The sequence below is a fragment of the Capra hircus genome, chromosome 3 (assembly GCF_001704415.2).
Source record: "Capra hircus breed San Clemente chromosome 3, ASM170441v1, whole genome shotgun sequence".
Taxonomy (NCBI): Eukaryota; Metazoa; Chordata; class Mammalia; order Artiodactyla; family Bovidae; genus Capra; species Capra hircus.
This window is the reverse complement of record NC_030810.1, coordinates 52,443,252-52,468,166: the sequence shown is the minus strand read 5'-3', so window position 1 is coordinate 52,468,166 and position 24,915 is coordinate 52,443,252. Positions and strand designations below refer to the sequence as shown.

At 41.6% G+C, this 24,915-nt stretch overlaps 1 protein-coding gene across 1 annotated transcript in view; it reads right to left on the bottom strand.

Annotated features, from left to right (window-relative positions):
• Nucleotides 1-23,952, bottom strand: part of ST6GALNAC3 (ST6 N-acetylgalactosaminide alpha-2,6-sialyltransferase 3) — a 635,275-nt gene extending 611,323 nt beyond the window's left edge. The window contains exon 1 of the mRNA XM_018045571.1: nucleotides 23,792-23,952. Coding sequence (XP_017901060.1) covers nucleotides 23,792-23,809 — 18 coding nt within the window. The 5' untranslated portion in view covers nucleotides 23,810-23,952. The remainder of the gene's footprint in view (nucleotides 1-23,791) is intronic.

Genomic DNA, 24,915 nt, shown 5'->3' with positions numbered 1-24,915 from the left:
ATCCTCTTCTGTCTTTCTCTATTTCCCTTTAAAGCAGTCCACGAAAGGCTAGAAAGTAGCTTCTCATAAAACAGTCCATAAAACTATATGGGGTAATTAAGTGTTGCCAGTCCACAGAGCACTGCATGCAGATAAGCATTGCTGAGGGATGGCTTGCCTTTCATATACACCAGGGCTTTCTTTTTCTTTTCTTTTCTGCTGTCCAAGGAAAACTATTAATACAAAACAAATATGTCACAGTAATTCCACATTACTCCTATTTATTTTTAGTCTATGATTTTTTCACTATGGCAAGGATGTACAATTCTTGCCATATCTTCAGATCTTCCTTACTGCTCTTCTACAAACCTAACTGGGAAATTGTATGTATCAGACACTCAGCCCAACAAAGTTTAAATCCAAAGAATTCAACAAAGATGAATCAAACCACCCTTCTCTGAAGACAGTCCCAAAGAAAAAGCTGGTTGAGGGGGGACCTTGCTTTACAAATATGAGATATGGGAAACTAGAGAATGTAAATGGAATCATGTCAGCTTAAGGCCAGGCAGTCTGGGTTTGAATGCCAACTCTGCCACTGACCTTGGACAGTGACCTTGGACAGCTCACCTAGGCAGAAGCAACTGTATAATTTGAAGGACCCTGAGCAAAATTAAAATGTGAAGCCCTATGTTCAAAATTCTGAAGAATTTTTAGACAGCAATTAAAGAGCATTAAATCAAGTGTGGGCCCTTCTAGCATGAGGCTTTGTGATCATACATGTCACATGCCAGGAAGCTGTTCCTTCATCTAGCCTCCATGTGTCTCAGTTTCCTCTTCTGGAAAATTGACACAATAATAGCACCCACCTCACAGAGTTGTTGTGAGGATCAAATTAGAAAATCCCACAGAAGAAAAAAGTGCTTATAAGACAACCTAATATATCAAAAAATATCAGCTTTTGCCATTGTTACTTTTCTGAGTCAAGTTATAAACCATAATAACTAAGGTATTAATATTCAGTACATTGAATATTATTTGAAATTAATATGAATAGTGAATTCAATATTAATATTCTTTACCAAGGGATTAACTAATCCTTGAAATAGCAGATTTCTTTATTTAACTCTGATTGAGTTTACAAGACTGACGCCTCCAATATTTATTAGGCAAAACAAAGCACCTCTAATCAGAGAAATGAACCCAAGACAGAAAGATCGGCTTTAGACAAAATGGCTTGAAAGACATTTTTATTTACAATCTATAGTAAAGGAGATCTCCCTCTGTTCCTCCCTACATCCTGATCTGTCTAAAGGACAACCTTACATCTTGGACAAGGCTGGGGTTAAGAGCATGGATTTTGGAGTTAGAACCGTGTTGGAGTCCCTGGTCCTAGATCCACTAACTCTTTGACCTCAAGCAATTTCTCTAAATCCACATTTCCTCATCATCAGCACAAATTCACATGGAGACTACAAAACAGAATCACAGATATACTGAAGCTTTCACTGACACATATACATATGCGGAGCTTATTTTGATGTCTGGACCTCAGTGTGTGTGTGTCATTCACTCAGTTCAGTCAGTTCAGTTCAGTCACTCAGTTCAGTTCAGTTGCTCAGTTGTGTCCAACTCTTTGCGACCCCATGAATCGCAGCACACCAGGCCTCCCTGTCCATCACCAACACCCGGAGTTCACTCAGATTCATGTCCACCGAGTCAGTGATGCCATCCAGCCACCTCATCCTCTGTCGTCCCCTTCTCCTCCTGCCCCCAATCCCTCCCAGCATCAGAGTCTTTTCCAATGAGTCAACCCTTCCCATGAGGTGGCCAAAGTACTGGAGTTTCAGCTTTAGCATCATTCCTTCCAAGGAAATCCCAGGGCTGATCTCCTTCAGAATGGACTTGTTGGATCTCCTTGCAGTCCAAGGGACTCTCAAGAGTCTTCTCCAACACCACAGTTCAAAAGCATCAATTCTTCGGCACTCAGCCTTCTTCACAGTCCAACTCTCACATCCATACATGACCACAGAAAAAACCATAGCCTTGACTAGACAGACCTTACTCGGCAAAGTAATGTCTCTGCTTTTGAATATGCTATCTAGGTTGGTCATAACTTTTCTTCCAAGGAGTAAGCGTCTTTTAATTTCATGGCTGCAGTCACCATCTGCAGTGATTTTGGAGCCCCAAAAAAGAAAGTCTGACACTGTTTCCATTGTTTCCCCATCTATTTCCCATGAAGTGATGGGACCGGATGCCATGATCTTCGTTTTCTGAATGTTGAGCTTTAAGCCAACTTTTTCACTCTCCTCTTTCACTTTCATCAAGAGGCTTTTTAGTTCTTCTTCACTTTCTGCCATAAGGGTGGTGTCATCTGCATATCTGAGGTGATTGATACTTCTCCCGGCAACTCAGTTGTATCCAAATCTTTGTGAAGCCATGGACCGTCAGGTTCCTCTGTCCATGGGATTCTCCAGGCAAGAAGACTGGAGTGGGTTGCCATTTCCTTCTCTAGGGGTCCTTCCAACCCAGGGATGAAACCTGGGTCTCCTGCATTGCAGGCAAATTCTTTACCATCTAAGCCACCAGGGAAGACCCTGGAGCTCAGTATTACTATATAAACAAGGTGCCTCAAAGGCAGTAATATGAAACCACATTCTAAGGCAGGTTCAGGAAACAGCAGACATTTAATGGGCAATGGGCCAGAAGTACCTCACTCATCCAAAATTACAGTTTAAGATTACAAGCACTCATTGTTCACCAGTATCAGAAAGAAGCTGAACTGTATATCAATGCCCTAAGTGCTCAAAAGAATCAATGCTCTAAGGGCTCTAAGTTCAGTTCAGTTTATCAGTCGTCTCCGACTCTTTGCAACTCCATGGACTGCAGCACATCAGGCTTCCCTGTCCATCACCAACTCCTGGAGTTTACTCAAAATCATATCCACTGAGTTGGCAACGCCATCCAAACATCACATCCTCTGTCGTCCCCTTATCCTCGCACCTTCAATCTTTCCCAACATCAGGGTCTTTACAAATGAGTCAGTTCTTCACATTAGGTGGCCAAAGTATTAGACTTTCAGCTTCAGCATCAGTCCTTCCATGAATATTCAGGACTGATTTCCTTTAGGATTGACTGGTTGGATCTCCTTGCAGTCCAAGGGACTCTCAGGAGTCTTCTCCAACACTTCAGTTCAATACCATTAATTCCTCGGTGCTCAGCTTTTGTTATAGTCGAACTCTCACATCTATATATGACCACTGGAAAAACCATAGCCTTGACTAGATGGACCTTTGTTGGCAAAGTAATGTCTCTGCTTTTTAATATGTTGTCTAGGTTGGTCATAAGTTTTCTTCCAAGGAGTAAGCATCTTTTAATTTCATGGCTGCAGTCACCATCTGCAGTGATTTTCGAGCCCCAAAAAATAATGTCCACCACTGTTTCCACTGTTTCCCCATCTATTTGCCATGAAGTGATAGGAACAGATGCCATGATCTTCATTTTCTGAATATTGAGCTTTAAGCCAACTTTTTCACTCTTCTTTTTCACTTTCATCAAGAGGCTCTTTAGTTCTTCTTCACTTTCTGCCATAAGGGTGGTGTCATCTGCATATCTGAGGCGATTGATATTTCTCCAGCAATCTTGCTTCCAGTTTGTGCTTCATCTAGCCCAGCGTTTCTCATGATGTACTCTGCATATAAAGTAAATAAGCAGGGTGACAATATACAGCCTTGATATACTCCTTTTTGGAACCAGTTTGTTGTTCCATGTCCAGTTCTAACTGTTGTTTCCTGACCCGCACACAGATTTCTCAAGAGGCAGGTTAGGTGGTCTGCTGTTCCCATCTCTTTCAGAATTTTCCAAAGTTTGTGGTGATCCACACAGTCAAAGGCTTTGGCATAGTCAATAAAGCAGAAATAGATGTTTTTCTGGAACTCTCTTGCTTTTTTGATGATCCAACAGATGTTGGCATTTGATCTCTGGTTCCTCTGCCTTTTCTAAAAGCAGCTTGAACACCTGGAAGTTCACAGTTCACATACTGCTGAAGCCTGGCTTGGAGAATTTTGAGCATTACTTTACTAGCATGTGAGATGAGTGCAATTGTGCAGTAGTTTGAGCACTCGTTGGCATTGCCTTTCTTTGGAATTAGAACGAAAACTGACCTTTTCCAGTCCTGTGGCCACTGCTGAGTTTTCCAAATTTGCTGGCATATGGAGTGCAGCATTTTCACAGCATCATCTTTTAGGATTTGAAATAGCTCAACTGGATTTCCATCACATCCACTAGCTTTGTTCGTAGTGATGCTTTCTAAGGCCCACTTGACTTCACATTCCAGGATGTCTGGCTCCAGGTGAGTGATCACACCATTGTGATTCTCTGGGTCATGAAGATCTTTTTTGTATAGTCCTTCTGTGTATTCTTGCCACCTCTTCTTAATATCTTCTGTTTCTAAAGGTTCTAAAGGCTCTGCTTATTTAACTTATATGCAGAGTACATCATGTGAAATGCCAGGCTGGATGAAGCATAGCTGGAATCAAAATTCACAGGAGAAATATCAATAACCTCAGATATGCAGATGATACCACTCTTATGGCAGAAAGCGATGAAAAACTAAAGAGCATCTTGATGAAAGTGAAAGAAGAAAGTGAAAAGGCTGGCTTAAAACTCAATGTTTAAAAAACTATTATCATGGCATCTGGTCCCATCACTTCATGGAAAATAGATGGGGAAACAGTGGAAACACTGACAGACTTTATTTGGGGGGCTCCAAAATCACTGTTGATGGTGACTGCAGCCATGAAATTGAAAGACGTTTTCTCCTTGGAATAAAAGATATGACCAACCTAGACAGCATATTAAAAGGCAGAGACATTACTTTACCAACAAAGGTCTGTCTAATCAAAGCTATGGTTTTTCCAGTAGTCATGTATAGATGTGAGAGTTGGATGATAAAGAAAGTTGAGCACCGAAGAACTAATGGTATTGAACTGAGGTATTGGAGAAGACTTTTGAGAGTCCCTTGGACTGCAAGGAGATCCAACCAGTTAATCCTAAAGGAAATCAGTCCTGAATATTCATTGGAAGGACTGATGCTAAAGCTGAAGCTCCAATACTTTGGCCATCTGATGCGAAAAACTGACTCGTTAGAAAAGATCCTGATGCTGGGAAATGTTGAAGGCAGGATAAGCAGATGACAGAAGATGAGATGGTTGGATGGCATCACTGACTCAATGAACATGAATCTGAGCAAGCTCTAGAAGTTGGAGATGGACAGGGAAGCCTGCAGTGCCACAGTCCATGGGGTCACAAAGAATCGAACACAACTGAGCAACTGAACTGAACTGAAAACTTATGACTCCCCAGGCTAAATAAAGATTTCAGCAGCTTCATTTGCCAATAATATTTTAGTTTTATTAGCACTTTCAAATGGACTGGTGTATTTGCTTATCCGAAGTTTAAAGATTGTCCAGATGCCACACTCTCTTTAAAGCATGAACACACAGAATGGATCCTGGTCTAGCTCCTTGACTTTAGGGAACATGTATCTTAAATGTAACTGACTGTAAAAAACATGTAACTGATTGTACCACACATGACACTGCCAAATTTCATCTTACACCCTTCTAGTAGAAAATTTTGGCTGTGTAATCATTAAGACTACCATATTTGGAACAAGCAATGTCAAATGTCAATAATGCTTCAATGGACACAGAGGTCTGCACCTCTTTTCAAATTAGTATTTGCATTTCCTATGGATAAATACCCAGACATGGATCACTGGATCATACGGTACTTTTTTTAATTTTTTGAGGAAGAACCATACTATGTTTCCCAGTGGCTGCAGTGCATAAGGGTTTTTTTTTCCCCTGTCCTTGCCAACATTTGTGATTTCTTATCTCTTTGGTAAGAGCCATTCTAACAGGTATGAGGTGATACCTTATGACTGTTTTGATTTGTATTTCCCTCATGATTAGTGATGTTGAGCACCTTTCCATGTACCTGTTGGCAGTTTACACGTCTTTTTTGGAAAAATATTCAGATCCTCTGCCCATTTTTTAATTGGATTGTTTGTTTTTGTTTGCTGTGCTATTGAGTTGAATGAGTTCTTTACACATTTTGGGTACTAACCAATCAGACAGATGATTTGTAAATATTTTCTCCCAGAATATGGCCAGTCAGGCAAGGAAATAAAATCATCTTATATGCATTTTTTAAAGTTCCTTCTAGCTGCTATGCAAGGACCTGATTCCAGACTGATAAGTGAAGAAGAGGAGACAGCTGGTGGGATAGCCAGATGAGTAAAATGTAGCCATCCCAGCTAGTTTGCCTGATAATACTCACGCTTATTCATCAAGATTCTGTTCAAATATCTGCTCAACTTAGGGCTCAATTGAGCTAAGAGTTTTAAATAAATGTCTGCCAAAGTGTAAACTAGTTTAAAAGTTCTTCCAATCAAAAAATCATTTTGGAATTCCTTGACTTTTTATATTCAGTTTAACTCAGATCAAAATTATTTTCAAAAGCTCCTTCAAAGTGTAGTTATGTTTCGTCAAAAGTCCTATATGATTCTCTTCTCTAGAGGTAGGAAAGCCAAGAGTTAAAAGCAGGGCATTCTGAGTCACACAAATCTGAATTTAATCCCTTCACTTCACTACTTGGGAGATTTACTCAGCTTTCCTGGGCCTGTTTCTCCATCTGTAAAATGGGAATACAAAACACCTCAAACAGATGCTGGAAAGTTTCCCCCCACATAATGTAAGGTGATTAGCTCAGTGCCTGTCATGCAGCAGGTGCTCTGTAAATAACAACTGCTGCCAGGACAGTTATACTGTCCTTCCAAGGCAGGGCTGGAAGACTGTTGCTACATAATGACCCACAGGGCAGGATGACCCAACATCCTCCTTAAGAGCAATAGTGTCAACTGAACATGAGTCAGCTCTACCACACAGAGTTTAAACAACCCAAGATAATGTCCAAATCTAAGATTCCTTCATTAAACAGCAAGTTCAACAACCTGAATAACCGATAATTTATTTGTATAAAATGTTTAGTTTAATTCTGTTATTGGCTTTTTCTTATATCATGGATAAAACTCCAGGCTCTGCTATAAACAAGCACACTTACATCTTTGGCACATTTTTATTTCCAGCATTCTATTTGAAATTCTGCCTGTGCAAACACTGTAGCAAAATCATAATTGGGACAAGTAATTTCCAAATATGAAGGACAATGACCAGAGTCATTTCAAGGACTTGAAGTATTCTAAAATAAGACAATAAAATATTCTCTCTGACTCAATATCTCTACCACATTTAATGATCTATTTAAATCCCATTAGTTTCCCCATTTCTAAAGGATAAAAGTCCACACTACTTGATAGGACCATCATTTCCTCCGGCTCCCAAAACCAACTTAGTGACAGTCATCCACAACTTTTCACTCTTCCCCAAAATGACCTATTCCTTCATGCCACCATATCTTTGCACCTACAATTCTTTTTTGCCTGATATTAATTCATTGAATCATTCATTTCTTTTCTTGATTATACTATGCTAGATGCTAGGCATACAGTGATAAACAAAATAACCATGATTTCTGTCCTTTCAGTCTTTCAACTGACAGGTAAACAAACAAATATGCATGCATTCATATATTAAGAAAATGTTAAATACACAATAAATAGGGAAGCATAACAGGGAATATCATGAAGTTATATTTCATTGTTATAAATCAGCAAAGGCCTGTCCAAAGCAGTAAACTTTAACTAAGGGCATGAAAGGCAGGAAGAAATAGCCTCAAGGAGAACCTGGACCCAAAGTATGGCAGGCAGGGGGACAGCAGCTCAAAGGTTCTGAAGCAGAGGAACTTGGCATGGTCCAAGAACTGGATGGAATGAAAATAATCAGGGGTCCAAGATGCAGATGATTTCTCAAAAATACGCAGGAGCAAGGTCATGCACACTTGTGAGCCTTGGAAAGGAGTTGTTATCCAAAGTGAAATGGAAAGCCACCAAAAAGTTTAGATAAGGAAACTGACATGACCTGATTTACTTTTTAAAAACTACTTTGGTTTCCCCGTGGAGTTATTCCAGGAAACAGGTGAAGAAGGGAGGACAGGGAGACCAGTCAAGAGGAAAAATTGCCTGGCATCCCTCGTCTAGTCAGAATGACAGTCTGTCTCATGCTCACTTAGAAATTCCACCTCCACTTGGAAACTAATGCCACCAGGTCTGACTTGATCGAGGGGTTCTTCTAAATGTATCTGAATCAAAATTCTCCAAAGGCATAAAATAAAACACCTCAAAGAATTTACTTTTTAGTTTAGTTTATCCAATCAATAATCAAGAAAGTCTTTAAAAATCTCCACAAGCTCCTTTGAAGTGGGTTGATTTTATATCGGAATGGATTTCAATAGTCCTAAGTGATTCTCTGCATTAGGAGGCAGAACATCAAAGTGCAGGGCGGGGGTCGAGGGGTGGGAGGCGGAGAGATCCGTAGTCTTGTGCACGCTTGGTACATATACAGACACCAGAGCCAAACTGCCTGGGTTCAGTTCTCACTACTGCCAAAAGTAGTTTGGTGACCTTACCTAACCACTCTGTGCCTTGGTTTCCTTATCTGAAAAATACGAATTAAATGACTCAATAAGTGTAAACTGCTGAGAACAGTGCCTGGCCCTTACTGCATATAGCAAATGCTAATTAATACAAATGATTATAAAATAATATGCTCAGACAAATTTTACACCCACTAGCCAAAGAACCTGGGGCAAAGAACTAAAGTTTTCTGCAAGCATCAGTGTTTCCTCCCAGGTAAAACAGATATGATAATAATAGTATTTTTCTAATAGGACTGTTGAATATTAAAGGAAACCATATATATGCTTTAAACACAGTGTCTACCATAAAGTGCCCAGAAAATGCATACTGATGTTATCTTATTCATTAGGTTACTAAATTATTGTGGGCAAGTTTCAAATAGGTTTGCCCATGTATGACTATAGGAATATTATCTTTGACCAAACTCCTGAATTCAAATTCTACCTTCTCCTTTAATAAGGTTACAATCTTGGGGAGGTCACTTAGCTTAAGCAAACCTCTCCAACCTTCAGTTTCCTCATCTATATGGGAAATGTACAATAGTAGCTATCTTATGAGCTTGAAAGGATTAAATGAGATGATACAAAGCTATAAAGCCCCAACACAGTAACTGTAAGCACTCAGTAAAGCTGACTCATTGGAAAAGACCCTGATGCAGGGAAAGACAAGGCAGAAGGAAAAGGGGATGACAGAAGAGAAGATGGTTGGATGGCATCACCAACTCAGTGGAGTTTGAGGGAACTCCAGGAGATGGTGAAGGACAGGGAAGCCTGGCATGCTGCAGTCCATGGGGTCACAAAGAGTCGGACACGACTTAGCAACTGAACAACAACAATGGTAGATTATTGTTACAGTTACTATTATTCATACAGGCCATAATTTCAAAAGAAATTAAAATCTTCAGCTTCTGTTTTATCTTCATTCCCTTTGCCCCTCCTCTCACCCATAGTACTTGACTTCTCTCTAGCTGCTTGGTAATCAACTTCCTCTCCGTGGAAGAAAAGAGGGGTGGGGAAAGGTCAAACACAGACCCCTTTAACCTATACAAATCTGGAAAAATATATAGTGAATTACAATTGTTCCAATACAGAACTCTAGTGTGGTATTTGGTTCAGATGTCATTTCTTTAAATAAAATTTGAATATCAAGGTGCAAAATGGATGAGAAGAAAACAAACCCCAATTTACCAATAAGTTAGAAGTCACGTGTAGAAATCTTGGCTCAGCTCAAGTCATCAACCAGGTCGCTATGGTTAAACAGCAAGCAGAATTAAATAAATATTAAACCTGCCAAGGAGCAAATAATTAAGTGACATAAATCAGGTAATGAGAGAAAGAGATTTTCTAACTCCCAACTGAAAGAATGTAAAGAATAAATAAGAAAACATTGTAAGGTGTCGTTGGTTCAGGTACCTGTTACTGCTGGAGAATGAATTTTCTTCAAGAACTAGGGAGAAAGAAAGCAGGACAAGGTGGAGAAAGTCAGCAATAAAAGAGCAAAGTAGTAGTAAAGTCAGCCTCTAGGCCATGGCAAAGGTGTGTGGGATGGCATCCATCGGCTGTCATCAATGCCACACCACTGATTCTACACCAGGAGCCCCGGGGGCTCAGTGGTAAAGGATCTGACAGCAATACAGTATACGCAGGAGGTGAGGGTTTGATCCCTTGGAGGGGAAGATCCCCTGGAGGAGAAAATGGCAACCCACTTCCATATTCTTGCCTGGAAAATGCCATGGACAGAGGAGCCTGGTGGACTATGGTCCATGAGATCACAAAGAGTTGGACACGACAGCAATTGAGCACACACAGAAAAGACTTAGGTTTCCCGGAGAAGAATTCCTATTGGAATGGGTTTTACCTTGGGAACTTACTCTGCAAGATATTTCATTTGCTTGGCAACAGAGTTCCATAAGGCTTCCCTTGTAGAGCAAAGATTTACAAGGCTAAGATAATGGTTCTTTAGACATAGCCAGCTGAACTCAGGTTCTGCCATCCACAAGTTCCTGCATCCCCAAGTTTGGCCATTTCCAGTTTCTGCCATCTGTGGCTTCTGCTCATCCCAGTTCTGCTCTCCACCAAACTACAGAAAGTTTCCAAAAGCAAAACCTTGGATCTGCCTTGTGCTGGCAACTATTTCCATTGTATTTACAATGTTTTACCTAAAATGTACATTGTATTAGTGTAAGTATTCAAAGATTGGGCTTCCCTGGTGCCTCAGAAGGTAAAGAATCTGCCAGCAATGCAGGAGACCTGGGTTCAATCCCTGGGTAGGGAAGATCCCCTGGAGAAGGGAACGGCTACCCACTCCAGTATGCTTGCCTGGAGAATTCCACTGACAGAGGACCCTGGCAGGCTATAGTCCCAAAGAGTCAGACAAGACTGAGCGACTAACACACAATGAAAGATGACTTAAAGCATGTGGATGGACATGCCTAGGTCATATACAAATACGATGCTATTTTATATAAGGGACTTGAGCATCCTCAGATTTTGGTATCACCATGGGTGTTGGAACCAATCCCCAGAAGACAGACAGATACCTGGATAAGAGCTGTACTTGATAATGATCTCTTTAACACCTGTACTGGGGACAGGCTAGGAGGCCAAAGATGAAAGTGGAAAAATCAGAAAAATGGGCTCCACAATAAATAAAGGCACATAAGTGGAGATCCAGGAGAAAGCAAACATTTAGAGATTTATTTTATTTTTTATGCCAATATAAGCCTATAAGAGATTAACTCAGCAGTTTCCAATGCTTTTTGTTACTTATTAAAGTCCCAAACAAGGCTATGAATCATGAACATGGAAAAAAACAAAAGCTATCATCTTTCACCAGGCTTCATTTTTCCCATTCCTAATTCTAAAATAATGACTTTTTAAATATGAGACTAAGTCAATAATTAAGAAAGTGAACTCTAGCACTAACCCATTAACTTCCACTACCAAAGCCAGGACAATCTGACTGCAGAAGCTGTTTCCTACACCCCCAGGTCTTCTTGTTAGCTGCAGAGAAACGAGGGTCACAATGTGAGAAAGGGCTTGACATACAATCAGCAGGAACCAAATTCCTGGTTTCTAAATCTTCATAAACTGATTTTGAAACTGATTTGAAAGAAACAGAGTTTCTAGAAATGCAAGAGGCATGGCACCAGTGACAGATTCATTTCGGACCCAGTCCCTTGCTACGAGACACAGAGGCACAAGCATTTCAACATTCATGGTGGCCTGAGTCCCACAGCATCAGAAAGCTTGGAGTTTAATGAGAACAATGTAGGCAGAAATCAAACAATCACAATGACTGAAAAGGCCATTAGAATGCACTTGACTTAAATTTGTAGTTGAGGGCTTCCCTGGTGGCTCAGATGGTAAAGAATCCGCCTGCCAAAGCAGGAGACCCAGGTTCAAACCTTGGGACAGGAAGATCCTCTAAAAAAGGGAATGGCAACCCACTCCAGTTTTCTTGCCTGGAGAATTCCATGGACAGTGGATCCTGGTGAGCTACAGTCCATAGGGTCACAGAGTCAGACACAACTAAGTGACTAACACACACACAGCTTTGAAGCCATTCATAACTCAGCAGCAATTTATTGAGCAGGATGTAGTATGATAGGGCTAACTGAAGTATGATTGGCATCAAGCAGCAGCACCTGGAAGCTTGTTAGAAATGCAGATTCTTAGATGCCAGTCCAGAACTACGGAATCATAGACTCTGGGGGTGGGGCTTAGAAACCTCTGGTGTAAAAAGCCCTTCAGGAGGTCCTGTAGTTCAAGCTGAGCAGCAGTGTGGTCAGCTTATCTGTGAGAAGCAATGGACTTAGGGATCAAGCTTTGGAGTCTGAATCAAAGTCCCACTATGTGACTTTGGGGAGTTACTTATCCTCTATGGGTTTTAGTTTCCTCTTTCACATGGAGTTATTGGCTTCATAGTCACTAAATAACCCTGATATTCATGATGTGAGGCCCAGGTGTGAGTACCCTGATTGCCCCTGACCCTGGCTCTTACAGTAAGAACTCAACAGTTCAGCGTAGGCACATATTACCTGTAAAGAGAAGGATAGTGAATATTTGAGGCTTTGCAAGCCACAGAGCCTACATGTCAGCTTTCTCAAGTCTGCCATTACAGCACAAAAGCACACTAAGACACTAAGACATGAATAAATATGGCTATATTCCAATAAAACTTTATTCTGGGACATCGATATTGGAATTTCTTAACATTTTCACATCATTAAATCTTCTTCTTTTGATTGTTTTCAACCATTTTAGAACACAAAATCCATTCTGAACTTGCATACTACATATAAACAGGCACCAGGCTGGATCTGACCCAAGGGCTATTAGTTTGCAGACCTTGGTCTAGGGTTCTTGCATTAACAAAGTTGTTACGCGATATGAACTAGAGTTTCCTCATCTGTTGGATGAAAGAAATAATACCCATCCTGTAATCTTGCTGAGGGATAATAAATATCTGTAAAATATCTGGCGGGCTGTCTGCCAGAGAGAAGGTACTCAACAAATGGCACCTGCTGTCTTTATGACAATGAAACATTCTCCGCATGAAAAAATGCTAACACTCTATGATTCAGGAAATCTAGGCAGAGCCGGGCAGGAATACAACTCAGTGCAGGCAAGCAAAACTGCGCTGCAGGTTTACAAAGTGATTTATTCTAAGTACCACCAGACGTACACCTATTAGCATATTGCTGAATTTATAGACACAAATAAACAGTCAAAAAATAAACAAATTGTACAAAGGAACTCCAATCACCTTACTCTCTCGACTTAAAAGACTTGCGGTTTATTCTGCAGGTCTAAATTGCTGCCATATGTATACCGCCCTCCTGGAGCAAAGGAACTATTCAAATAAAAGTGCATGAAGTCTGTCCCTGACCTCAAAGCCTTCAGGAGTTCACCCTACCTCCCTGAGACCAAAGCAGCACTCTCCTGGGAGAATTCACAGCTGCTCAACATCTGGGGGGCCAATCAGGCTCAGGATATGAAAAAGCTTAGGACTCCATTTCAGATGAAATTTTAAGGGCTCATCTAAGGCTTAAATGCATCTTTGGAGCAACTCAGACATGTGAATCTACTTTCTCAACTGAACATTTTATAAAATCTACATAGAGTCAAGTATTAAAGAAGGAATTCATAGGGCCTGGACTCCATCTTAGGCCTGTTCATGCTGATCATGCTCGGCCACCTTTCCAATGGACTCTGAACTCTGTGTTTAGTGCCTATGAAAACAACAAAAGGATAAGAACCCCTCCAGACAGGGGAACCTTGAAGATTGTATCTAGGTTACTCATCGCTTAAGAGAAAACATACCCTAATCACCCCTTCCTCCAGACAGGCCATAAATTTTTCTGTATCAATCAGAGTGTAACCTCGGGCTTATTGATTATTGGCTAATTGACTGTTTGAGCACATGAGCACACAGCACATGAATGATGGGGTTATCGGGATTGTATTTTCCTTGGTTTATGTAAGTCTCAAGGAACTTGGAGTGGTGGGTTCAGACACGTACACATGGGATATAAAAGATTCTCACAAATGCTGGTCGGGGTCCTTGGCTAAGAGCAGACTCTGCCTTGGGCCCGCCGGTGTAATAAACTGCACTCCACTAGCGTGAAACTTTATCATCCAAATTGAAATATGCTGCAATGGCAAAATATACACAGACATGAAGACTTAAAAAACAAGTTAAATAGCTTATTTATAAATTGATATTGACTCCAAATTAACATTAACATGTTTTGAATATTTGGGGTTAAACAAAATTATATTATTAAATAAGTTCTGCCTACTTCTTTTCGCTTTCTTTTTAATGTGGCTCTTACAAATAAAAAATTACCTAAGTGGCCTGCATTATATTTTTACTGGACAGTACTACTGCAGAATATTAAATAAAGGTATTATTGTCATTACTCAAACTCATCACAAAACTGGAATCAGACTTGGAGTCTGTGTTAGCATAGTCTTTTTCCTGTCCACACCCTAGAGAACAGCTCTTCTTTCTTGGTTACCCTTTTCCCTGATTGATAAGGCAAACCTTCACAGAGAGAGACTTTCTCATCTCTTTCTTCAAAGTCAGGCACACCGTTGGGGCCAAGAGCACCAAACAACTATACCAGGAATCGCAGCCCTGCTCTCTGCAGATGTGCGCTCCTATTGTCCGAAGGAGGGGACGTGTCTAAGGACAGTCATCTGCTCGTTTCGATCCTTAAAATCTAAGATGAGCACCACATGCACAGTATAAGCCCACATTACAACCCACTCCCAATGCAGGACACATACATTTTACTTCCAGTTTCCTTGTGATCGTGATCTTTCAAAGCAAGATGCAAACAGAGTCTGCAAAACTGACCGAACCTTTTATTTTGTGTCTGGTAAACACACAGGTAATAAATTCCCTAGGAAACAGATCTGAACGTTAGACAGAAGTCCCTTCCAGAAAAGGATCTTACATACAAGGGTTTTCAAACCTCAGTACATATTAAGATATGACTGAATAAATGTGAGTGCCCATTTACTATGTGTATGTAGAGACACGTATTTTTTACACAAACACTAGAATGACTTAGGACAAGGACTCTCTTTTCTTGGCCCCTGAGCGATCTCTTTAGGAGTTAACTGTTTCCAGTCTCCCAAATACCAGAAGTTGTGAGCCCCCACCCCTCCACATCTCACAGGAAATGAGACAGAGGCCTGGAGATGTGGGATGTGGACAAAGGGCTCTCTGAAAATATTACCTACCCTGAGGCTGCTGTTTATTGAAGTCTCTGGATGCCCTAGGCCAAGATCTCTGATTTAATGACTTTAAACAGAACCAGAGAGTACTTTTAATTCTCCAGCTGAGGAAGAAAGAAAACAATAGTGAAATCACAGATAATCTCTTCACCGCATTTGAGTCCTTTTCTTTACCCTCCTGCTGACAAACCTTGACAAAGCTGCTAACAGGGAAAGGAATGAACCAATTTGAGGCTTAGCTCCTCTGACTTTTCCAGGCTCTGGTGGGAGTGCTAATTGGCATTGAAACGCATAAAAGGTGTAGATCAGAGTGGCCAGGGACCAACAGGATCTGGCTAATCCATAAACTGAATAATGAGCCTTTTAATAACCAGGAGCTAAACTGCAGCTTTCTGTAATGGGATCCTGATAACACTTGTTTAAATCTACTCTGTTCAATTAGAAAAATGCCTTCCTCCACTTTTTGCTGAATCCAGAAAACAGAGGACTCATCCCATCTCCAACCCTCGGGGATAAGTATGTGTTAAATTCTCACAAACAGATAAAAATTTTTCTCCTGGGGAGGAGATATCATAGCTTTTCCCAGACCTCTGACGGAAAGCTTAATGCATTCCCTCTGCTTTCCTCAAATCTAAACTCTTCTTTCCCCTACTAGTCCCCAAGATAGGTTTCCTTGATTCAAGCTGTTATCTAATTAGTAATAATACTAATAATCATTTGCCTATGTGTACAGCACATTCTACTTTTCAAAGTACATTCACGAGCTTTATCTCTTTTAGATTCCAACACCACCCCAGGGGGGATCTTGGTTGGGAAGCCTGAAGCTTATACAATCTGTGGTTCTCTTTAAGAAAATGAATATAATATTATAAATACAAAAATGCCAGAACTTCTTCAGAGCCTTGGGTGGGGTCGGGGGGGTGGGGTGGGGTGCAGATCCTGAAGCTTGGCCAGCAGTAAATCCAACTCGATTACTCCTCTGCTCACTCCCACCTTCAAAGGGACACAGGAGTTTCTCAGGAAAGTGGGGGTGTGTGATCATGCAACTTGCTCAGGGTCAAAAGGCTATTAATCTTTTAGAGGCAGAGTTAGAACCTTATTTCCACACTCTCTGTGGCCCCTCTATATCCTCTAGTTCCTCTGTCACAAAGGAAACTCTGAGGAAGGGATAACTAAAAATAACACAGCTAAAAATGAGTCCCATCAGGAGTATGTCAGCGCCAGGTTCAACCCCACCTTCACCACTTACTAACCACAGGACCTGGGGCAAGTTAATTAGCTTCTCTGAACTTCAGTATCCCAGGTATTAAACCGCATCTCTTGTCTCCTGCATTGGCAGGCGGATTCTCTACTACTGAGCCACCTGGAAAGCCCAGTAAAAGTTTACGTGAGATGATATATGAAAAGCAGGCAGCCCAGGACACAGCCTGAACACACTCTAGGTGTTCAGTAAAGAACAACTGTTATTGCTACTGTTGTTCTCAATTCATCCAAAGAGCAAAGTTTTACATAAGCAACTCATTCCCCAAAATAAGCTGATGGAAGTTGCAAAAGCACCTGCTCAGACACCATAAGCCTAAAAATGAGGCTGGGCAACTACGGAGACTTCAGCATCCCTTGGGCAGCAGAAAGAAATGTCATAAAGCAGATTTATTAAACAAAGTGCCTTGTCTATTCTATGTGCTGGGGTTATCCTAGAGTTTCAGGATTACAACCTGTGTACCTGTGACATTTCTGTGGCTGTCCAGTCTCAGTGAAGCCATATTATTTTCTTTTGATATCTCATAGTTTGAGAAACACAAATTACGGTTGCGAATGCTGGAGTTTGTTTTTTGTTTTTTGCTTTTGCTTTTATCGTTTCTTTTAACCCAGAGAACCAAAATGATCATAACACTACATAAGTCACTCCTATACTTTCCTTTTTCTCCTTCCAAGTCCAGTTCTCTGTTCTCCCTCCCTCCAGATTTCAGACTGGCTCCAGACTTTTATATGAGAAGCAGTCACAGATCTAAAAGAAACAGAACTGAGAAGCAACTTAAGAAGAAAACTAATTGATAAACTACAATCTACTTGCTTATATTAGAGTGAAAAATCCACGCTATATCTAAAAAGAATTCACCTATTCCTAGAAGAGGCCAAGTTAGACTGTTGTCTATAATTAGCATGTCAAAAAAATTATATCGTTTACACAGTCACTATCTTGTTATTGCTGTTGTTCTGTCACTAAGTCGCGTCCAACTCTTTCACGACCCCATGGACTGTAGCCCACCAGGCTCTTCTGTCCATGGAATTTCCCAGGCAAAAATACCAGAGGAGGTTGTCATTTCCTTCTGCAGGAAATCTTCCCAACCCAGGGACAGAATCTGTGTCTCCTGCATTGGCACGTGGATTATTTACCACTGAGCACCTGGGAAGCCCATTCAACATTCAGGAATCTCTTTACTAAGAGTCAGACTAGTTGTTATGGATATCAAGTTGAATAAGACAAGACCTTTCTTGCCCCCAAGATTCAATTACATAACTACCAACACCACCACCCATATATTCCTATACCCTAGGTATTCCTTTCTTTTCACTGAGTCTATAGTCTTACTTACAGCAAGAACAGTATTCATTTACTATATAGTCCATGGAACTCTTCAGGCCAGAATACTGGAGTGGGTAGCCTTTCCCTTCTCCAGGGGATCTTACCAACCCAGGGATCGAACCCAGGGATCTCCCACATTGCAGGCGGATTCTGTACCAGTTGAGCCACAAAGGTAGCCTAAGAATACTTGGGTGGGTAGCCTATCCCTTCTCCAGCGAATCTTCCTGACCAGGAACCAAACCAGGGTCTCCTGCATTGCAGACAGATTATTTACCAACTGAGCTATCAGGGAAGCCCTCAATATGCTTAGGAAACACTAGCTGATCAACCTACTAAAGTCCCTGGGCTTTATGAATTCATAGTAAAACAAAAGAGTTGAGCATATAAACAGCTAATTTACACTACAGGGTAATACTTGTCCACTACGGAGACAAAAACCAAGCTGTGGGGCCACAAAGGAAGTCTGCTGAGCCAGAGGAAGGAGGGCTTGACTGCAAATGTGATGCTGAAATAGGAGTTGAAAGATAAGTTGAACTCTGTCAGAGCAGGAAAAGTGATAGCAGAGAGAATTTCCTGCAGAGAAAACAGCCTGTACGATAACAACTAATAGCAAATACTTATCAAGGACTTATTATGTGTCAGGTTATATGCTATAGAAGTTAGCTCATTTATTCCTCATAACCTTAAGAAGTAGGCATCTGCTCCCATTTCACAGATGAGGAAACTGAGGCTTAGAGATTTCACTGCTGGAATAGGTTGGTCTGACATCAGAGACCAGGCTTTTGCCATTTCCTTCTCCAGGGGATTTTCCCAACCCAGGGATCAAACCCCAGGTCTCCCACATTGCGGGCAGACGCTTTACCATCTGAGCCACCAAGGAAGCCCCTTCAATCCCTATACTATACTACAAAGGCACAGAACCATGAAAGGAGGTATATCTGAAGATTTGGAATTCATCTAGATAAGTATCTAGGTCATGGGTAAGGGAGTAGTAGGCAGTGAGGCCATATATGCGGGCAGGGGCCAGATTCAGAAGGAACCTGAATGTCAAGCTAAATAGCTGGGCTTATCCTGCAGGGGCTGGGGAGCCAAGACAAGCATTTAAGCCTACAAATGGCTTGATGAGCACTGTGCTTCAGCACAGTACTCTGAGAGTGATGTGGAAGATGGGAGAGTTTATAAGGAGCCCGAAGGAAAGGAGGCTATTTCAAAACACAGACCAAATATGAGGTTCTGGACAAGACGGAGGTGACAGGGATGGAGAATAATCTGCAGAGTTGAGAGATCTTCCTGAGATAGAATTGATGCTGCATGGTGAAGGATTAGGTCTCGAGCAGCGGGGGAAGAGTAAATGAGAAGACACCAAGCCCATACATAACTGGATATCAACACGCATCAAATTTGCCATCAATCAAGATCAAGGGAGGGACTTCCCTGGTGGTACAGTGGTTAAGACTCTGAGCTTCCATTCCGCTGCAGGCGGTATGTGTTCAACCCCTGGTCAGGGAATTAAGATCCTGCATGCCTCACAGCAGGGCCCTCCAAAAACAGATCAAGGTCATACAAGGATCGGTGACAGGTAAAGAAGGTAACAGTAGCTTAGTCATATACCTATTGTGCTATTGTCTAACTGCTTCAAGTTCCTAAGTCTCAGCAACATGGCAAAACCATGATCTTTCCCAAGAAGAAAGAAGTATCCTGTGTTCACATGTCCACTCAGTGTACATTTCAGCACAGAATCCAAAAGAAGAAGCTTAATACAACTCACTAAATATATGTTAAACATCAAAGGTATACATGATACTGTTCTCAAAAAGTAACTGCTGGCCAAAGATAGAAATCATTAAAGAAAATGTGAATAGGTTTTCATTATAGCAAATACTAATCTGTAATTTATAAGATATTAATACTTATACTAATCTTATAATTTATAAGTCGCTCAGTCGTGTCTGACTCTTTGCGACCCCATGGACTGTAGCCTACCAGGCTCCTCTGTCCATGGGATTTTCCAGGCAATAGTCCTGGAGTAGATTGCCATTTCCTTCTCCAGGGGATCTTCCCAACCCAGGGATCGAACCCGGGTCTTCCGCATTGTAGACAGACGCTTTACTGTCTGAGCCACCAGGGAAGTCTAATTTACAAGAGAAGAAAATCAAATGACTTTTATAAATTTAAAAGTTTTACTTTACTAATAACCAAATAAATACTAAGTAAATATCTTTCTTGTCTACCAAATTTCAAAGACTTTTAAAACACCCTATGGAAAGAGAGTGGCCCTTTATTTGCTTGTTCACAATGGCTTAGCTCCCCAGAAGAGCTGCCTAACCAGGAGCATGGCAAGAAATGAACCTACTAAGACTTGAGACTGTTTTTTACTACAGTAAACTAGCCTATTCTAACTAATGTGAAGATATTCCCATTTAGCCTGCAGAATAACCCATTGAGGAATGCATGATCATCTCCATTTCAGAAACTGAGGCAATGAAATCAAGAAACTTATTAGTGGTTGTACAAATAATAAGTGGTGGAGCCATAAACAAAACCCACATATTTCTTTAAAGTCCATGCAGTGTGGAGTAAGTATATATTCCACAATTAAATGATTATTGAGGTAGGTAATCATTATTCCATTATGAGAACCAGCTTTACACATGGGCAGAATGGGCCGTTACTATGCATAAAACCTAATCTGTATGGGATAATCTGTATGGCACCCAAAGACCACGATTTGCTGCCACAGTATAGGCTCCTCCTCTTAGCTAGTCAAGGATTCCTATTTAGGGTCACTATTTAGGCAATAGTGAAGTCGCTCAGTCGTGCCCGACTCTTTGCGACCTGTGGACTGTAGCCCACCAAACTCCTCCGTCCATGGGATTCTCCAGGCAAGAATACTGGAGTGGGTTGCCATTTCCTTCTCCAGAGGATCTTCCTGACCCAGGGATTGAACCCAGGTCTCCCACATTGTAGGCAGACGCTTTAACCTCTGAGCCACCAGGGAAGTCCTATTTAGGCAATAATGATAGGTTAATCAAACTCTTTGTATCTCAGTTTTCTCATATGTAAAAATGGAAAATAAGATCTACCTCTAAACTCTGTTGAGAACTATGTTTTGCCCATGGAATAAAGTTGACCCTGCCTCAAAAGTTATCCTTCTAAAACACGAGCTTCATCACACTACATCATATTCAATCTTCAAATTACAGTTCAAATCATATATGAGTGAGAAGTCCATCCTGACTGTCCAATTAGAGGGTTCATTGCTTTCTCTCTTCATGCTTCTGTTATGCCTTCCACAGACCTATTACTCTTCACATTGTAACATAAACATTCATTTACTTCTCTATCCCCCTTACTATACTGGAAGCCAATTGAGAATGGAGTCAATGGCTTATACATTTTGTGATACCAACAGCAAGCCTAGGGCCAGTATATGGCAGAAAATATTTCATCAAAAGCAACAAAAACAGTATATCATCTTATCCTCACAAAACCCTGTCAGGCATTCTACAACTTGGGCAAATTGATGTTCCAAGTTCCAGTGACTGTTTAATATATGCAGGAGATCAAGCTTGCATGGAATCTAGGTGTATGGACTGTCCACTGCACCACACATGGCCCTTCAGAGACAAGGAGAAAAGGTCAACCATAGGCCATCAAGACCATCGTTGCACAATGGGACTTTGTTTCTCAAAGGTGGTAAGGATTCTGAATGGTTTTAGAGCAACTTAGAAAGTCATCACATGGGAAGGTATAGGGAACACAGTAAAAATATAAAGAAGGCTGGCAGATCTGAATCTAAGTCCAGGCTCACCCTGCCCTTAACCCTGTTCCCCTGGGTAAATCTCTTAAACTCAGGAGCCTCAGCTTCCTCATCTGTAAAATGAGGTTTTAAACAATGATACATACTCACCTTGCAGGGCTTGACATAAAAATAACAGTTATATGAAATGAGCTGAGGATATAGTAAAGGTTAATTAAATTGTAGTTATTATTATTTATGAGGAAAACTAGCACACACTGAATGCCCGTTCCACAAAGTATTTTTCATATCTTATATTATTTCATCCCCACAGCAACCCTGTGGAATATTACAACCTTGTGGTGCTGTTACTTTAATCTTATATTGTGGAAATTGAGACTCAGAGATGTTTTAAGTGACTTGTCCAAGGTCACACAGGTAGCATCTGGCAGAGCCTGAGTTCAGACCAAGGTCTTTCTGAGTCCAAAGCCTTTGCTCTTTGCAGTTTACCTGTCTGCACCCCAGCTTGGTTCAGTGGAGAAAAAATAAGGAGCAATCAGATATGTCCCAAATGTCTGAGGTCAATGTGAGGGGTTGGAAAGGCAAAGTTGGATCAGATTCATCTGTAGCTTGAGATGTTTTAAAAATGTTTGGAACATATGCAAGATGAGATAGGGGAGAAATCAAAAGGGAAAAAGACAGCCAACAATAAATGTCACACTCAGCTTCCCTTTAGGCTAATAACCTAATAAATAGTAGAGATGACTCATATTCATATTTCAGTCCTTGTGCTAGAAGTCTCCAAGGTAAAAATCCCACATTGTAGTACAAATGTAAATAATAAAAATGTATTATTTGATCTTGCTACCATTACGTCCCAGATAATGTTCCGAAATCAAACAAAGGAAGTTCAGAGAAATCACAGGAAATATCTCATCTCCTTTACAATAAGAAATGGAAACAAACTCTACTAGGTTAGTCTCTTATTTGCATCATTAACACCAAGGCATGTTGGAAGAGGATTCAGGTAACTAACATAGCAGTAGATGGCTTCAAATCACCCCTCAGAAAAACAAATGCTCCTACACACACACACACACATACACACACACACACATTGATTTCTGGTGTTTTTCCTCTGTCACACACAGCTTCCCCAAACTTGGAACGAGTAGGCCTTTACACTCTCCAGTCAAGGCCCAGGAAACTTTCATGCTGTGAATGTTTTTGACTCATATACAGTCAGGAGTCAGGTTAGGCACCAGTAGAAACAATAGTGCAGAAAAATGAACAAACAAATTGAATGAAAAAATAAACAAAATTCCCTGTGGCATAAAAAGTTCTCAAGTGAGGCACTCAAACCAAGCCCTCCCACCTCATGCTACAAGGCTGTGAACCTAGAAAGATGTTCACTCCAGGCAAAGAACACACGTGGAGAAAGAAAACTCAACAAAGAAGGGGCGCCTGAGCAGACTCTGAGAGGGAGTGAAAGCATTTTATCTGTTTGTGAGCAAAAGAAAGGTTCAACTGTTTAAATTTTTTAGCCAAAGTTAGGCTTGAAATTCTCTACTAATAAATACATCCTCTTGTGAACTTTTCCGAAGTGGAACTTTGGGCACAGAGCTAGCTGATCTCACAGAAAACTCATTCCTAAGGGACTACCTGTAAACTCAGAAGTTTCTGTCTTCATATGATCAAATGTGAGGTAGAACTCCCTCTGCTCACTCTCATCCCATTCAAAAGCGCTCTACTCCTCAGCACCAATAATCCGCGGCCAGCCTTTGCTCTACTGTGCGTGGCTTCAGAAAGGCCTCAGGCATCGGGGCCGCGGGATTCGCTGGAGCACCCCTCCCCTCCCTGCCATCCCTATTATTCGGCACACAGCCCTTCTCTCCCCTGGAGCCAACCGTCTGCAGTTCCCTCAATGCAGGCGCGAGCAGGCAGGAATGGTGGGAAGAGAAGCCGTGCCAACTACATGTTTCTGAATCTCCCTCCATATGCATTTGCCAAAGGAACAAAAAGAAAATCAACGCCAGGAAAAGACAACTGAGATGAGGATGCGGTGGGACCGCGGTTGACTCCGCGCCTCTGAGCAGCAAGAGGCTAGCCAACCACGCGTCCGAGCCATAGATGCGATTCGTTACCTTCAGGATGCAGGCCATGGCGCTCCGCCGGCCCTCCTGCCACCGAGCAGCGGGCGCGCCTGGGTCAGGGGCAGTCCCGGCGACAGGCTGGAGGCTGGTACCGCTGCAGGACCGCTCCAGCCCACATTCCCGCAGATCCAAATAAGGGGACCGCGGTGAGAGCTGCGCGGGCACAGGCCCCGCCCCTTGGGTCGTGGGCCCGCCCCCGGTCCCGTCCACTGGCTAGCGGCCTGAGAGGCCCCGCCCCCAGATCACGTGCCGTCCCTGGCGCCTGCGGCTGCCTCTTGGTACTTGCTACTTTTTCTTTTCTGTTTTTTTCTGTAAACTTCTGTCTGTTCATCGTATATAATGTCGCTCAGCAGCAGGCTGGGAGCTCAGATGGGTCCCGCTGGGGAGAGAAAATGGCCTTTTCTTCTCGATTCGGTCTTCGCTAACAGATCAGAGAACTCATAGCAGACCCTTCGCACTTTTAAAGAAGTTTAGTGGGTTTGGAATCATCTCTCTCCAGGTTTGGGTACATCAAAGGATTCTTCAAAAGTAGCAAAATTCTCCCTAATCTGGTCAAGGAAAGAGCCTTCATTCTACTTTAAAACCCTGTGATGGCCTTATCTAAATTTGCCATTAAAAGGGAACACAAATGTCAATCAAGGAAAGATACAACCAACTGGAGCCTATGTAGGATATATTTCTTTTCTAAGTACACAATGTCTCCTTTCGTGGCTCAGGAGGTAAAGAATCCGCCTGCAATGCGGGAGACCTGGGTTCGATGATCTTTCATTGCCTGGAGAATCTCATGGACAGAGGAGCCTGGCAGGCTGCAGTTCACCGGGTCGCAAAGAGTCGGACACGATTGAGCGACTGAACTGAACAGATAATGCATTGCTCTTTCCTGCTTTAAGCTTACGTTTTTAGGGAAGACTACTGGAATGGATTGCCTGCGGTTCTTCAGGGAATCTTCCCAACCCAGGGATTAAAACTGTGTCTCCTACATCTCCTGCAATGGCCGGCAGGTTCTTTACCACTAGCACCACCTGGGAAGCCCATGAAAAATGTGTGTATACATAAATAAACTGTAAATAGAATATATGTATATATGAAAATATATTCTCGTATAAATACATTAA